At 39.4% G+C, this 16,671-nt stretch overlaps 2 protein-coding genes across 6 annotated transcripts in view; one reads left to right on the top strand and one right to left on the bottom strand.

Annotated features, from left to right (window-relative positions):
- The first annotated feature begins 1,977 nt into the window (after window positions 1–1,977).
- spag6 (sperm associated antigen 6) lies at window positions 1,978–7,010 on the top strand. Its single transcript, XM_077554426.1, has 12 exons — window positions 1,978–2,069; window positions 2,373–2,442; window positions 2,515–2,610; window positions 2,683–2,849; window positions 3,942–4,125; window positions 4,202–4,407; window positions 4,518–4,691; window positions 4,764–4,916; window positions 5,945–6,136; window positions 6,262–6,378; window positions 6,449–6,594; window positions 6,727–7,010. Exons 2-12 carry the CDS (start codon window positions 2,418–2,420, stop codon window positions 6,788–6,790), a joined length of 1,524 nt encoding a protein of 507 aa, XP_077410552.1. The 5' UTR covers window positions 1,978–2,069; window positions 2,373–2,417; the 3' UTR covers window positions 6,791–7,010.
- Window positions 7,011–9,374: 2,364 nt separating this feature from the next.
- The window catches only part of pip4k2aa (phosphatidylinositol-5-phosphate 4-kinase, type II, alpha a), a 31,932-nt gene continuing 24,635 nt past the window's right edge, over window positions 9,375–16,671 (bottom strand). For all 5 annotated transcript variants that reach the window (XM_077554117.1, XM_077554115.1, XM_077554113.1 and 2 more), the window contains 4 exons: window positions 14,454–14,567; window positions 13,013–13,256; window positions 12,829–12,932; window positions 9,375–12,745 (listed from right to left, as the gene is read on the bottom strand). In XM_077554117.1, coding sequence (XP_077410243.1) covers window positions 12,665–12,745; window positions 12,829–12,932; window positions 13,013–13,256; window positions 14,454–14,567 — 543 coding nt within the window. In that variant the 3' untranslated portion in view covers window positions 9,375–12,664. The remainder of the gene's footprint in view (window positions 12,746–12,828; window positions 12,933–13,012; window positions 13,257–14,453; window positions 14,568–16,671) is intronic.

Raw genomic sequence — 16,671 nt, forward strand, 5'->3', positions numbered from 1 at the left:
ATACAGTAATGCCTTTTCAAAGAAACGGTGATGTCCGGTTCTGCGACATTTCACGCTCAATGACGTCATGACCCGTGTTTACCGTTTTTATCTGTTGATTCGCTCGATTGTATGGACAACTTATTGTATTGTTACTGTTGCACAGTATAAAACATCTAAATAAAAAACTTTTACACGTATGATCAACGTGATGGACACTTAAAAAATATACATATAAGCCTTTTTTTTTTTAAACATGCACTGAGCGTGCATATTGTAATTTACTCTTTTAAATTGGTATTTCAATGTATACGGTAGAATTGCTATCCAATTTTTTTTAACACTAAAATGCATTTATTTTGTATTTATTAAAAATGTATATTGTTTGAAATGCATCCATGCTGAATTAGCACTTATTTCGTTGCGTGGGACTGTTAAGTAGGCCTACGCATCAATAAGAAATGAACACCGCGGCTTTTTGCAGAATAAATGAACAAAAGCAAGTGTATTTAATATACGCTCATTTCTATTATGTAAGCACGTGATAGATTAAGATCACTTCTATTTTGCGATATTTTCGTTAAAGCAATAAAGCAAAAAATAGAATTCAAGATAACTATGGAAGTAAAGTTGTATTTTATATTTTTGTCTTAGGCCGTAGCCTATTACAAATTAAACAGATCCCTGTCCTGCACGTGTAGCGCAATTACTATAAATTGCAGTGACAGACCAACTCGCTTTTATTGACGTGCACAAACAAGGTTCGATCAAACTAAAGCCATAAATTTAGCAAGAGCAAAACATTCGCGTGATACGGTTTTCTCTTCAGGTCCAGTTGTCTTTCCTTGCTGCATTCTTGTTGCGATTGGCTCTAAAATGACAATAAAAATATTTGTTGAGTTTTTCCTAGTTGAATTGAGTACGCATTTTTTTTTTGTAGGAGTGGTTGGGGGTGGCTGCGATAAACTGGGGGGGGATTAGCACCGTAGATTGGTGGTCACGTGGTTCAACTTCAGTCGTTGACATTTGCTTCTCTTTGGACGGCATTCTTTCGCCGTGTGCCTGCAGGGCTATTGCTGTCGGTAGAGGGCGCCCATGCGCACTTGTAAAGATGTGCCTTAAAATAGAACATAATTAACGTGAAAGGAGTTGAAAACCACACAGTTTTAAATAAATAAATATCAGTGAAATTAGATTTTTTTTAACATAGTGGCTAGAAAACCTTTTTCTGGATAGTAAAAATGTCTTTCTGCAACAGTTACGACGCACAATATTGATGAGTACAAAAGTGTTTTACGTTTTGCTGTTTCATAATTTAAAATTAACTAAAGCCTAAAACACTTGGGTGTGCTCGACTGACGCCAAGGCACCCGAATTTGTTGAAATAAATAGTTGAATAATCGTAATCTGTCACCAATTTCCGTTAAATCATAATAATCGTAAATATTTGTATGAACAACACATTTAGGCCGTAAATATATAACAGATTAAATACAGTAGGCTATAAAAGAAGGGCGATGACTGGGCGTGTTAATTTGGGTTAATTGTGCGTCGTATGTCGGAACCGTTATCAGTGACTTCCATGACTCCCGTTTTGCTGTATTTAATAACATTGGTAAGATTATATGATCTCTAAGAGTTAAGTGTGTTGCTACATAACAATTTTCCATTAATTTTTTGTCCTTTGTTTACACTTCTTACACTGTCAGACATTGTTCTGTGTAAATATTCCTCCATCATTATAGCAATATAGGCTATTACCGGTTTGTTGATCCCGAAACTAGTCGAACGCAATACTACTGCTACGCAGTACCACTATGTATAAAACGTATTAAGACTATACATACATATATTTTTGATGTCATGTTTTGTTTAGATTTTTTTGGGCCCCGAAACAAAGCACAAACATAAACGTACATTCAGTTGACATACGCAAAGTTCCTATTTTGGGCAGAGCAAAAGCTGTATCTGAATAGGCGATCTTGGGCTTGTTGTCATGGTGACACTTCACAACAACACACTCCTCAATGCACAGACAGACTCACCTCCAAGTCAACTGACTGCAAAAAGCTCCTCCAGAGAAGTCGTTGGTGAGTTTTGTGAGCTCACAGGTTGTCTTTCCTTGTAGTTCTTTGTGAAGCGAAAGAGTAAAAATAGCCAGCACATAAATTGCAGTCACGCTCGCCAAACACGCAGTCGTGTTGACGCGAGAAGGCCTATCTCTTTGTCATAAAATGCGGAATGTGCTGACGCAAAGAACCTCGGGACTCCTTGCGGTTCGGCGTTGCCGTCGTCACCGTTTTCAAACCAGGAGGCAAAATTGAGTGGAAAAATAAAAGTGACGACATAGAGACGCTAAATGACGTCACTCATTTTACATGTCCCGCACACAGGTTTGAATACTATTCTTGAAACCATCCCATTTGGCGGCTGACACAATGACTCAAAGGCAGATCGTCCAAGGTGAGATGAATGGTGTGGATTTCTCACTCACGTATTGAAAATGTCCGTGATTGTGTTTGTGTGCCCCCGCAGTTTTTGAGCAGTATAATAAATCAAGGATGCAGTTTGTGCAAACGGTTGCTGATCTGGCAGACCGGCCACAAAACATCGAAATCCTCCAAAAAGCTGGTAAAAAACACGACTAATATGTTCACATGCAACATGTGGCTTGATGTACGCAACGTGGCCCCGCCCCTTCAGGTGTCATGTCAATGCTGAGGCCCCTGATGCTGGATGTGGTTCCTGGCATCCAGCAGAAAGCTGCCTTGGCCCTGGGACGTCTGGCGGTCCACAACGCTGACCTGGCTGACAATTTGGTGAAGGAAGACATCCTGCCCCAACTCATCCGCTCGCTTACAATACAAAATGTGAGTATATTCACAAGATTGCAGTATTCTCAAATACAATGTTTTGCTTTTACGGCCTGGAAAAGGTTCCAACTGAGTTCAGTGAGGAACTAACCCTTTTAAATGATTGTAAAGTGTCACAAAATGTACTCCTGTTTGTGAAAAAGGTCCTGCAGCTCTCCCGTTGACTTCCCCTTGGTACAAAATTCATACAAGTTTGTCAAGGTTACATTCAAGCATTTTCCAATTTGCTTCAACTACCCCAAAATGTTCTTTACACTATGTCCTATGTAGCTCCAGCAGTCTAAAATGTTATTCTGATTAATAGCGTATTGTGTTTGTGGAATATGAATAAAACTCCCAAATCCACCATTTTGATCCATCTCAGGGGGCGGCCATTTTGCCACTTGGTGTCCACTGAAAATGACATCAAAGTTGCTGGGGCTCAAGTAACATCCAATCACGGCTCAGTTTGCCAGTCAACATGACCAAACCCAGAAAACAGGTGAGCCGTGATTGGTCGTTATCTAAGCCCTGCGCAAATGTGATGTCATTTTCATTCGACAGCAATGGGCAAAATGGCTGCCCCATGAGATGGATTTTGCTGCTTCATTCGTATTCTACAAATGCAATATTAATCAGAATGTGTGTTTAGACTAGTGGAGAGCCATTTGACATTTTAAAGATCATTTTTGGTTTGACTTCCGTTTTGAATGTTTTCCATGCTAAGAGAAAAATTTTGTGATGGTCAGAAAGGCCCGACTACAATTTTTGGTAACAGAAGAATTCATGCAAAACTTTTATTTGGATGTTTTGGAAAGACAGTAAGACAAAGTTGGATTAGAGAACCTGAACATCACTTTAGATCAGCATTTACTGATACATTACATAAAGATCTGATGATTTGATGATAAAAAAGATACATGTATATTGTTGAATTAGCATGGTTGAGTCAGCAGCTTTTATGGGAGGCAATCTGTACAGTTCAGCAAAAATATACCTACATCTATAAAAAAAACAAAGAAATTGTTAAATTATCTCTGTATTACAATAAAATGTGCACTATTATTTTTCTTAATTAATTAATTCCTTATTTTCTGTGTTGATATGCAGAGGTTGTATAAGAAAGCAGCAGCATTCGTGCTCCGTGCCGTATCCAAACATTCGCCTGAGCTAGCTCAGGCGGTGGTGGCCAGCGGAGGTGTCGACGCGCTCGTCATCTGTCTCGAGGACTTTGACCCCGGTGTGAAGGAAGCTGCTGCCTTGGCTCTGGGCTTTATTGCGCGACATAATGATGGTAAAAAGGACTTGCTTTCTTAATCTTCAAGTTGTCAGGTTTGGAGTTCATTTTCACATCTGGACTCCTTTTCTAGCCTTGTCCCAGTCCATCGTGGACGCAGGCGCGGTCCCCATGCTGGTGTTGTGCCTGTTGGAGCCCGAGATTGCCCTCAAACGCACCGCAGCTTCGGTGCTCAGTGACATTGCCAAACACACGCCAGAATTGGCCCAAATAGTTGTGGAAGCTGGCGCCATTGCACATCTGGCACAGATGATTCTCAACCCAGACACCAAACTCAGGGTAATGCTCATTGATAACATTCTCAACAATGTTGGGCTGTTTTGAAAAGCAGTTGTGTTATGTGAGCGTTGTGTGCTCAAGAAGCAACAACTGCACTTTTCTCCACACAGAGGCAGGTATTCTCCGCTCTAGGTCAGATCAGCAAACACTCGGTGTGCCTGGCGGAGATGGTGATTGAGGCCGATGTCTTCCCTGCAGCCATGATGTGCCTCCGGGATCCGGACGAGTGCGTCAAAAATAATGTCACCATTCTTATGAGAGAGGTGGTCAAACACACCCCTGAGGTAGTTTAGTGAACACATGCACTCAAGTGCTGTTGGTCACCATACGTAAGACGTGGGTCGTTGTTTTTGCAGCTATCCCAGGTCATCGTAAACTGCGGCGGTACGTCCGAAGTAATCACCTACCTTGGCGAGTGCCGTGGAAGTCTAAGGTTGCCAGGGATCATGATGTTGGGATATGTGGCGGCGCACAGTGAGAACTTGGCCATGGCTGTCATTCTCTCTCAAGTAAGTCTCGTTTTTGCCAGGGGTCTGCAACCTGTGGCTCTTTAGTCCCACTTCTCTGGCTCCCTGTGCATATGTATATATACACATATACAGTTTTAGATCAAATATTCTTTACATTATTTAATGATTTAATGAAAAAGACTAATTAAATATGAAAAAAGATTCCTAATTTATAAGTTGTCAGAAAAAGAGAAACAAAAGGTAGATGAAAAAGTAAACAAAACAAAACATTAAACATGTTTCAAAAAAATATATCATAAAAAAGGAAGAAGAAAAGCAGACATTTTGCATATAATGGACACAAAATTTCCCCAAAAAGTCAGAAAATAAAACATAAAAAATAACCATAAATTATCCAAAAACAAAACACAAAAGGCAGAACATTACCATAAAATGCCATTGGAAAAAATAGAGTCAGAAAATTCATTAAAAAAGGCAGAAGGCAAAACGTTCGAAAAGTAACTAAAATGTCCAACAACAAAAGAAGAAATCCCGAAAATTACCATATTATGTACACAAAATTGCCAAAAAGTCATAACATTTATTTTTAAAAAGGTAGAAAAGAAAACTCAAAAAGGTAAATGTCCCAAAACAAAATAAAAAAATTGCCATAAAATGTCCACAAAATCGCCAAAAATGTCAGAAAATTGATAGCAAAAAGGCAGAAACAAATGAAAAAAAAAAAGCCACAAAATGTCCCCAAAAAGGAAGAAGAGAGGCAGAAAATAACCATAATACAGTACATTCATAAAATTGCCAAGAATGTCAGAAATTTGAAGAAAGACAGAAAAGTAAGAAAGTAAGTTGTGCAGCTCTAATTAGCTCATGGGCCCTCACTACAGTCGACTAACACCAACACAATGTTTCGTTTATCATAATGTTCATTGCTTTTGCGGCTCCACACATATTTTTTGTTATTTATATAACCTAAAATGGCTCTTTTGACAGTAAAGATTGCTGACCCCTGTCCTACGCCAAGTCGCACAGCAGCTGTGTAAACCCTTTTCACACTGCACTTGTCCTTGTAGGGGTTGCTTCAGTTGGCTCTGTGTCTATCAGAGGAGACGCAACATCACATCAAGGCCGTCACAGCCTGGTGCATAGGCCAGATCGGACACCACACGCCCGTACATGCAAAGGCTGTCGCCACCGCCAACCTCCTGCCCAAGCTCTTGCAACTCTACATGGACGCCAACAGCTCAGAGGACTTGCAGACTAAAGTATGCTTTGGTGCACGGTTTAACTCATTCACTGCCATTGACGGCTATAGACGTCAAATAATTTTTTTTACACGGCTGGCAGTGAATGACTTAATGATTTAAGATCTAAATTCACAACAATCTAGAGTAAGAAGGCCCTGAAGATGATCTTACAGAAGTGCACCTTCCTCCCAGCGCTGGAGTCACTCCTCTATGATGCGCCCAGCAACATCATCAAACATGTTGTCTGCCAGTTCAGCAAGGTGAGTCAGTCAAAACAACTGAAAATTTCTCCATCCCAAATTTGATTTCTATGCTCCTCTCATCTCTTAGGTGTTACCTCATGACAGTCAGGCTCGCCGTCAGTTCGTGACAAGCGGAGGGTTAAAGAAAGTGCAAGAGATCCAGGCGGAGCCGGGCTCCGTCCTACAAGAACATATTAATTCGATCAACAGCTGCTTCCCAGAGGAGATAGTCAGGTATGCATGCTTACTTCAAACTGAAGTCTGGATGAGACCTTAAACTTGTCCCATAAGCAGGTGGCAAATCTAAGGTCCACACATGTCACAAAAAGTATTTTTAAAAAGCACGTTTTGTATTTGCTGTTGCAGGTACTACTCTCCGGGCTACTCGGAAGTGTTGTTGGAGCGCTTGGAAAACTTTAAGATATCCTGAGAAGAGCTAGCATCACCACGCTACGTCACTGCTAAACCACATGCTTCAAATATGCCTCAAACATTCACTATGTCGCTGGATGCTTTATGATTCATAATTACATGATGTAGCCTATCATTAAAAAAGTCATAGACTGCATGCATACAATTGTAAAATTGTACCTTTTAGAGTAGGATAAATGTTACAAAACAGAAAATAAAATACTATATGTTAACATCAATTCATTGTCCCCAAATGGTTGAATTACGTTGCTTACAAGTGTGGGACCAAGCTATGCAGTGCCTCCTGGTGGCCGAGAGTCGTCACTGCGTCTCAGCTGCTGCCGCATAATTTCGCAACAGTGCGCCTGCGCGTGTACAGCAGCTGCAGCGCACATGGCGAGCTGCTCTTTGTTGATTCTCTAGCAGCCACATCTACGCCCGCTTCCCACATTGTTTTGTCGCCTTGGCCGACCAGCTGGCATCTCCGCCTCCTCTTGAACAGGATATGTTTAAATCCTCATCCATTCATAATGACCTATTTAAAGGTGCTATGGACAAGCAACGGTTGGCTCCCTTCAGTACATGTACGGTTGCAATTAATCTGATCATTTTGATAAAGTAAGCAATTATTGCTTAGCAATATGATAACAATATCGATAAAAAAAGACATATTACAAATTATTGCATATTACTAATTATTATTTTGGGGAATAACACAAATAACTAAATGTTTAAATCACAAATGACAGTCTAGACGGATTTAGTGAAGTCCAACGAAATGAGACATTGTATTTAACAATAATTTCACAGAAGACTTTGAGGGTAAAAGTGACACAGCGTTACCACAATTTACTAGTCCTGAAAAATAACTTCTAATGTAGCTACATGAGTGTGGTCATTTTACAATCTTGTTTATATATATATAAATATTTATATATATATATAAATAAATAAATAAATAAATAAATAAATATATATATATATATATATATATATATGTGTGTGTGTCCTTTACTAATTGAAAATTATATTACTACTTTGACCTTCATTTTGAACCCCCCCACCCCTACACATACACACACGCACGCACACGCACACACAATTAAATAGAAAAAATACAAAAGTGGAAAAACCTTTTGAAATATTTTGTTTAATGGTTTTCCATAATTATGTTTTCCAAGTAGCCTTACTATTTTTATTTTGTTTTGACCACACATGGACAAATACAATCAGCACCTATTTCAATGTAATACAGTCTTAAAGCATAAAAAAAAAATCTATCAATAGTTCAGATATAAAATTGTCAGATATAAAAGAATCAAGTGGACTTTTAATATTTTCCACTGTTTAACTCAAACCAGAGTTCCACCAGTTAATTAAAATAGTCAATAAGCAACATTACATACATCAATTATTTTACGACCAACTTGTCTGCTTTAGTTAGAAAAAATACCGCACTCACCATCCATCCCAACAATAACAAAATATCTTATTCTAAAATTTGCTATTTTGTATACTGTATATATTTTACATTTCGTTCAATCACATAAGATTACAAACCACGATTCAGGAAGTTTACAATACAGAATCCATTGTATGTGCTTGCAGTTGGCTGTTGGAGAGACAAGCAGCATTAAATGTTTTGAATACATTTTATGCACAGCTAACTGCCAGTCTTCCCCTAAATTCCTCAAAACCAATCAAGGTGTACTTTGTAATGGGATATTTTTTCCATGTACATTTTTTCCATGTAGGCCTATATAGGCTACTTCTGCATTTCACTCTTTACGAAACATACAAACACAAATTTGTTGGATTTAATTAACAGGCCATAGATTTGTCTTCTTATTGCAAAAGTTAAATATCCCTCCATTTTCCGAACAGCATTTTTTTTTTAATGAAAGCCCTGTGTAACGCCACAAACACATACACTCAAAACGTGACTAAAATAGATTTGAACATATGATTCTTAACAGCCTTACCGTCTGTGTGTGTGTATAAACAACAAAACGCGACATTTTATTTAATAGCTCATTGCATTTTCATTTAAACCTCTCACAAACACCTTACTCTTGACAGCGTGGCTCACTAGTGTACGCTGTAGCTTTTCATTTCCTCTTGCTTTAATCGCGTTTATACAGAAACGTTTTAGGAGTACAACAACGATAATCTTACACTTCCGGCTACATCTCCCGCGGGTTGAAATTAAGCACAGTTGAACACCTGCTTTGGGTGTCAGCCATTTGGTGAACATTTTTACGGGTTAGTCAAATACCAGAAGACCTTCCAAATGTTTAAAACGTCAAAAGAGTAGCTTTTCGTACATTACTTATTCCATTGTTTATTGAATAAAAAAATGTGTGGACCTGAGCGTATAGTATTGCACGTTTAACATGTTAAACTCTACAATGACAATGAAAAAGGCTACATAAAAATAATCAGATGATAAATATCCCAAATACTTCCTTGAATGTTTTAATGTCTTGAACTATTCTCTGATCAAGCAACGTAGGCTGAATGATAAATGAGCACCAGACTAATATTGATGTTTTATTTTCATGTGTTCAAGGTTGGTGAAATAAACATGACTCAAAAACAGAACCTACAGTTTTAGTCAAGCAGAACAAGTGCTTTAATTGGATTGAGTGAATTCTTATGGAATGCAGATTATCTTCATTAAATGTAAAGAACAATAAACATCTTTTGAGGGGGCATGATGCCACTGAACTTTCACAAAACATAGACAGCACAAATCACATTCACATTCACACTCACACTCTCACACACACACACACACGCAATGCTTGAACAAATAGATGTGTACTCTATTGCCTGGGCCTGCTGTCCTTGTTTCGGGTAAGGTTGGTTGAAATTCTTTGGGCACTGATGTTTTCAGCCCTAAAAAAATATAATATGGAAGCCAAAAGGGACATTTTCAGTCTTTCTCTTGCCTGACCTTAATTAAAATTTGTGCCATTTAAAGATTTACATAAACACCAAGTGCCTTCTTTTCTCACATTCTGTAAAAGTCAGACAAGAGACATTTGAAACATCACAATGCCCTTCGAGCTCACGTCATTTGGTTTGTTGAAAAATGCTTTTGGCAAGTTGTCAGAGGCAGCTAGAGAGCATTCACAAGCAAAGACCCAAAAAAGTGCATTTGAAGGCGGAGCAGCACTCTGCTCAAGTGTGGCACTGCCCTCATTCTGTTAACTGTTAAAATAACTACCGGTAAAATGAACTACAAGAAATGACAGCTACCTAGCATGCACTGCTGTCTCCACTCAACTCACTCACGTTTAAAAGATAGCCTCCAGGGCTAAGAGCAGAATTAAAGGTGATTCTTCCACCATTTTAACTTTCTGCAGAGAAAGCACACCATTCAACAACAATCTTATGGATAAACGCTGATAGGGTGGTTTTTAAAACTCAAAATTTGTGCACACATCCACACAACACGTGGAAGCATGAAAATAGAAGTCAAGTGTGTGAATCAACACAACACACACACACACACACACACACACACACACACACACACACACACACACACACACACACACACACACACACACACACACACACACACACACACACACACACACACACACACACACACACAAACACACACACACACACAAAACAGAGATACATGAGTGATGGCTAGTAGCCTTCCGAGAAGAGCAAAGCTGCCAGTCAGAATCACATCCACACACATGCACACAAAAGACAGGGCAAGCACTGAAAGGAGACAATCGCAATTATGAATACGTCACCGTTAACCACCATCTCAAATGTGAACACAGCTTGTTTTAGTTGGTTGAACACCGTCATTCAAATGGTTTTACAATTCAAAACATGAACGTCTAAACAGAGAATTTTTATGGATGTGGATACAGGGCTGTAATACATGGCAAAGTAAACATCCTATTATCAAAATAACATTTGACATTTATTTAAAAAAAGATTACAAAATATAAAATTAAATAATTTCCGGAGTATAAAGGCACACATCTTGCACAGTGTAACAATGAAAACAGTTAAAGCATGGTGGGGGGATTATATGACGTAAAACAGCTCACATGAAAAGTATAGGGACACAAAAATAACCTGAACAGACAACAACACTGACTAGAGAGAAAAGGAAACTTAGTCCTGTGACATGCAATTTTTTTCATGACTTTTTTTTTAAGCACATCAGAGTAAGCATTTTAGAAATTCAAGCATAATTATTCTTCATTTACCACAGCAATGTCATCCATCCCCATGGGTGACTCGTTTTTATTGTATTTTTTTCAATACAACTGTTCATGACTAAAATCCAATGTAAAAATATAAATGTGAATATAATCTGATATCTACACAAACATATTGTGATGGAAACTTTGCACGGGTTAAAAATAGGTTAAAGAGTACGATGTTACTTGCTTGAGTTAAACAGAAGTACTACACGTCATGCGCACAAGCACTTTTCGCACTTCAACACACACGCACGCACGTATATTGCATTTCCCTTCTTAAGATCGCATCAAATAATTGGGGTTGTTGTTCGTAACATTTGGTTACTTTCCTTGTGTGCAAAATATACAAAAACCCTCCAACGCAAAACATGAAAACATGCTCCTCCATCATCTCCCAAAAACACTTTCCTGGAAAGTCATCAACCAAAGTTAACGCAACTCATAGTAACAAATATGCCTGGGTGGGGAGTAGGGGGCTGCAACTCTCTTCACCATATTTAAGAAGACGCACCCAGATCAGTCATCCGGCATGTGCCGCTAAAATGCAGGAAGTCAAAGTTCATCTCGCAACTAATGACTGGGCAAGGTTCCTCTTTTGAAGCTGCTCTGTAAACAAAATGTGTCAAATATCGCAGTAACATTTTTTTCCCTCTGGATGCAGCTCATGTCAAGATGAATCATTTTGAGATCAAGATTCTTTTCTGTTGTGACAAATGTCTTCAAGTCAAACGTGAATAATGTGGAAATGTGCGTGGGGAGGAGGGGGAGTGATGTGCCAATCTTAAAAGACGATTGTGTCATCGTGTGTTTTCCACCCCTTGTCCCTGCTAATACTTTTCTGGTTGGTCTCCAAACGGAGGTTAAGTCCCTGCAACTTTTCCACACATTATTGATAAAATAGGCTCAAATGCTTGTCATGGACTGTAACGACAAAAAAGTGCAAAAATTCTGTTTTTTATTTTATTTTTTTTTTAAACATAAGGTGCTGATGGCAAGAGCCTGTTCATGGCTGCTGTTGATTCCCGGAAAGATGGCGACTTTTTTTAATGTCGAGCATCATATCACCGCGTTTATAACGTATTCAGTCGGCATCACAACTAGAATGACACAAGCGAGTGCACGGGATGAGGAGAAGCTCCGTATTGACATATGGCAAAAGCACACAGCAACCAGATCAACTAACACGAAAAACCCGGATGTGACAGTTGGTGAGTGGTGGGCGGCCTCAATCACCTACTGGAAGACTTTTGTTTCCTACTTTCTACGGCCCTCACCCAAACTGACCTCCAACCGATATCATTAGGGCAAGTCCAACACAAACACAAAAAAACGAGCTGTGGAGCAATTTCAAAGCCTCATTTCCACCAAAATGACACGACACGACAAAGGACTAATTACACGTTTAAAAGAAAAAAACAACAAACACTTGCTTTTGACAACTGCCTCGTCCAAGAAACTGAAGGACATGTTGAATGTAAACGAAGGATGTTTTTTAGCTGCTGCAGGGTTGTGGCACCCCACTAAGATGGAAATGGAAATAGGGCGAGTCATACAAAGACATCACAGCACCTTCATTCTCTCCATCAGGTTTTTCTCCACCCGACAAACCCCCCCGCACCCCGAGCCGAAGCACCTCCTGTCGCTTGTGGGGGCTATGACAGAATCGTGGTGATGAAGTCATGAAACCTCTTGGAGTACTGCTCAGGGTTCACTGTCGAGATTTCGGCTCCAGCCTACAGACAGAAGAAAATAATATAAAATAATTTTTCACTTTGGATTGTCTTTCTTTTGTTAAACATTTCAGTTAGTTTCTTACGCCATGTTTGACCGTCTTTGCGGCATGGGCGGCCTTCTTCTTGGCATCATAATGTTGCAGGATGTCAATGATGGCCATGAAGTAAACTTCTTTCCTGGGAGCACCTACAGGACAACAAAAAAAAAAAGTGTTTGTGAGCACACGTCCACCAGGGGGAGCTCCAACTCAGACATTGTGGCCTCACTTTCACTGCTTTTAATGGCATAGACGTCAATGGTGGGATCAAACTCTCCCGGGGAGAGGGGCTTTGTGCTGTCCAGGGTGTTGCTGGGACTGTCAGGAGGGGTCCCAATGGCCCCTCCATCGCTCTCCCCACCCTCCTCCTCTGCCTCGTTGTCCTCGCTCTCCACCTCTTCCTGCTCGGCTCGTTCCACGTCGTGGATCCCCACCAGCAGACTATAGTCCATCAGCTTCAACTGTGCCAGGAACTGAGGATGGTGGAAAAGGGGTGGCATGAGGGATTAAGTTGGGAGAACTAAGAAGATGATTTTATTCTCAAAATAAGAGCTTGTAAGGTCTTATTAAAGCCTGTTGTACATCAAGCGATGTGCACCCCCCTACACCCCAAAATAGTTATATGTCTAAACATGCTGCTCCATCGTTTATATTCCAACATCTAATGCTTAAAGGGGAAGTCAACCCCCATTTTTTGGGGGGGACAATAATATGCTCTGTGCAGCCCTACTCGTCTAAATATAGTATTCCTGCTAATATTGCGCTGGTGGAATAGGAGTTATGAAACAAAATTCTGCCATTTTTGTCGATCTTAGGGGACGGCCATTTTGCCACTTGCTGGCGACTGAAGATGACACCAAGTCTCAGGTAATAACCAATCGAAGCGCAGCTTCAGAAAACAGGTGAGCTGTGATTGGTCGTTGTCTGAGCCCTGAGCAACTGTGTTGTCATCTTCAGTCGACAGCAAGTGTCATGTTTAGACTAGTGAGGTCAAATATAACATATTATTGTCAAGAAACGTTTAAGGTCGTGTCGTCTAAACCATTTGCGGCCCACCGTCCAATTTTAAGCGGTCCGCAGAGCATATATAAAAAATAACATTTTTCTTGATCAAAGTTAGATTTGCGAATATATCACAATATTGATTAGCATAGTTTGTTGAAACTCACATACATATCGAAGAAAGTCAGAGTGGCCCTTGGATTTTTAAAATTTTCTGTCTCTGGCCCTTTTGGAAAAAAGTTTGGACACCCATGGCTTAAAGGGTTATATTACATGGCGACTATCAATGCTAACCACTGGCTTGTAAATGGGCGTTTTTTAGATTCTTGCGAAGAAGAGTTGTTTAAAATACACAATATGTAATTATCTTTGGTTTCATTTTAATTTTGACAATAAAATTAAACTAAGTGGCATTAAATAGTTTGAAGCTTCTGTTTTGATGAATTATTCACTATTTGTCAGACTGCTACTTATTGGCACGTGAGTTGCATTCACCAAACAGTGCTTTATCTCAAGTCAAGCTCGCAAGTCAAAGCCAAAAAACAAAACAAAACAACAACAAAAACACACACTTTCGATTAGTTCAGTCCTGCAGCTTGGTGTACAGTGTGTTTTAAGCATGAAAACAAGTTCCTGGTTTGCTGACATAATGCATGTGGAAGACGTACCTCCACATCTTTCCGAAGCTTCTCCAAAAACATTTTTTTGTTCTCGTCGTTGATGCAGATCTTCTGACCATCGTTGATGAAGTCATTGTCCTTGTAGGTAGGAAGCTCCTTAGCCTAGCCATTAGCATGGGAGATTAGTGGACACGGTTGACAACAATCAGAGTCAGGAATGGGAGAGAACTGGGCAAAACATATGCCAGAATGCTGGTGCTATGCAAAGTGTCTTATTTTCAAGTGACATAGATATATGGTAATCTAATTATACAAGACAATAATCGGGCAACATTTTTACTTATTGTTTGTAATGACTGATTTGAAAAGAAAGGCAATGGCACCAGCATCAGTATTGCTGTTACGTTTTCCCCAGTGTATGAAAAACAGCACAGTCTATGTAGAATAGCATCAATATCATTCCATCATCTACTTGGGTATTTCGAAATGAACATTTCTCTTTGAAATATGTCAAGAAGCAATTTGAAAGCTCATCTTCTGCATGTTGAAACACCCAATAGCAATATAATTGAGGCTTTTGAAGCAGTGGTTTGTCAGCCATGCCCATCTGTCTGTCCAGGTAACAAGCACAGGCAGTCTGTCCAAACCAAGGTCAACCTCTTTGCAAGCCACACATCAACTCAATTGTGTCATCGAATGCATGCGGCATGCGCAAAGGAATGCACAGACCCATCTGATGCAGTGTTCACAAGTGATCCGATTTTCTTTCATTCTTTTCTTTTTCAAGTAAATATGAAGAACTGCTCTATGCATTTTAGACATACAGTTCTTTGAACATATTTTTGAAGCATCTGGTAGATCCATACACTGTTTTGCATATTAAAACTCAAAGCCAAGAAACGCCTCAGTATGAAAGTTTGTTTTAAACCCAACTCTTAAGATAAATAACCACTATTTAAGTGCCTAAATAATGGGTACATGTAATTCTAAATCAAGATTTGCTCATCCTGGCAGCAGTCCTGAGGGAGAAGTGTTCAGCGAGAATGGGGCCTAATGTTTAGGATAACGAGAGCAGGAAATGAGGTCACAAGAGGGGGGTCAGCAGCAGTTTGGCTACTACAGTGTTTCTATGGCAGCAGAAAAAGAGCAGCAACAGACAACTTTAAAGCAGTAGAAAGAGCTCAGACATCACACACATACATACACACAATTATAGACTACACTTTTACACAGAACATCATAGAAAACATCCCAAAAATACGACAACTGAACACATATAAACAGACATGGACCTCAAATAAGCAATAAAACAATGGCTGCATAGTTTGGCCTTCTAGAACATTATCAATACGTCTAATTTTAGTTTGAAGTCTGAGCCTCAAATGGTGGCAGATAAAAAGGTGGAAAAAATGCATTGCATATAAGCACCATTTAACCCCCCCCCCAAAAAAAATAAAACAAAACATTTCATTGTACAGAAGAGGATTAGGGCCAGTAAAGGGAAAAGAGGTTGGCAGGATTCTGACTTTAATCTCAGGACTCTGACTTTAAAGTCAGACTTCTCACTTTTACTTTCAAAATTCTGACTTTAAAGTGAGAATTCTGACTTTTGATTTTAATCTCAGAATTCTGACTTTATTAATGCTACTTATTATTCTCACTTTAAAATCTGAAATCTGAGATTTAAGTCAGAATTCTCACTTTAAAGTCAGAACTTTGTGATTAAAGTCAGAATTCTGAGATTAAAGTAAGAATTCTCACTTTAAAATCGTAATTCTCACATTTAAGTGAAAATTCTGAGAATAAGGTGAGAATCCTGCCAAACTCTTTTTTACTCTCTTCACGGGCTCTAATCCTCTTCCGTATCATCAAACTGGTAAACAGTGCTGTAAATCCTGAGGAGGTAGAGGACATACAGAATCCAGTCTGGAGTCACACTGTATTTGGGTCAGATGAACAGCACATGCTGTACTTGGAAGAAAAAAAAAGTGTCTAATCTGAGTCATCTCTTGGACATCCTTTTAACTACAGTACTGAAGGCAGCTACTTGTGGAGTGCCAACCCCCCCCACACACACACAAAACAAAGTGGTTGACAACAGAGGGGCAGCGAGCCAGTAAATCTCATCAGTGCTGAAATGCTTTTAAGGCACATTCTCTCCATCCTAGCATCGTCTCTATGACTCTCGAAAACAGACAGTGGTGCATTTCTGACTTTCCTGTAATGTACGATCTATATTTTACAATTATTTTAGTCACAATCTACC

This window comes from Vanacampus margaritifer, chromosome 20 (genome assembly GCF_051991255.1).
Source record: "Vanacampus margaritifer isolate UIUO_Vmar chromosome 20, RoL_Vmar_1.0, whole genome shotgun sequence".
Taxonomy (NCBI): domain Eukaryota; kingdom Metazoa; phylum Chordata; class Actinopteri; order Syngnathiformes; family Syngnathidae; genus Vanacampus; species Vanacampus margaritifer.

Excerpts from the sequence above, each read along its gene's own strand:
- spag6 (XM_077554426.1), top strand. The coding sequence starts at position 2,418 with ATGACTCAAAGGCAGATCGTCCAAG. Across the intron at positions 4,917-5,944 it reads TGGCTGTCATTCTCTCTCAA|GGGTTGCTTCAGTTGGCTCT; the intron begins GTAAGTCTCGTT and ends TTGTCCTTGTAG. Across the intron at positions 6,379-6,448 it reads TTGTCTGCCAGTTCAGCAAG|GTGTTACCTCATGACAGTCA; the intron begins GTGAGTCAGTCA and ends CTCATCTCTTAG.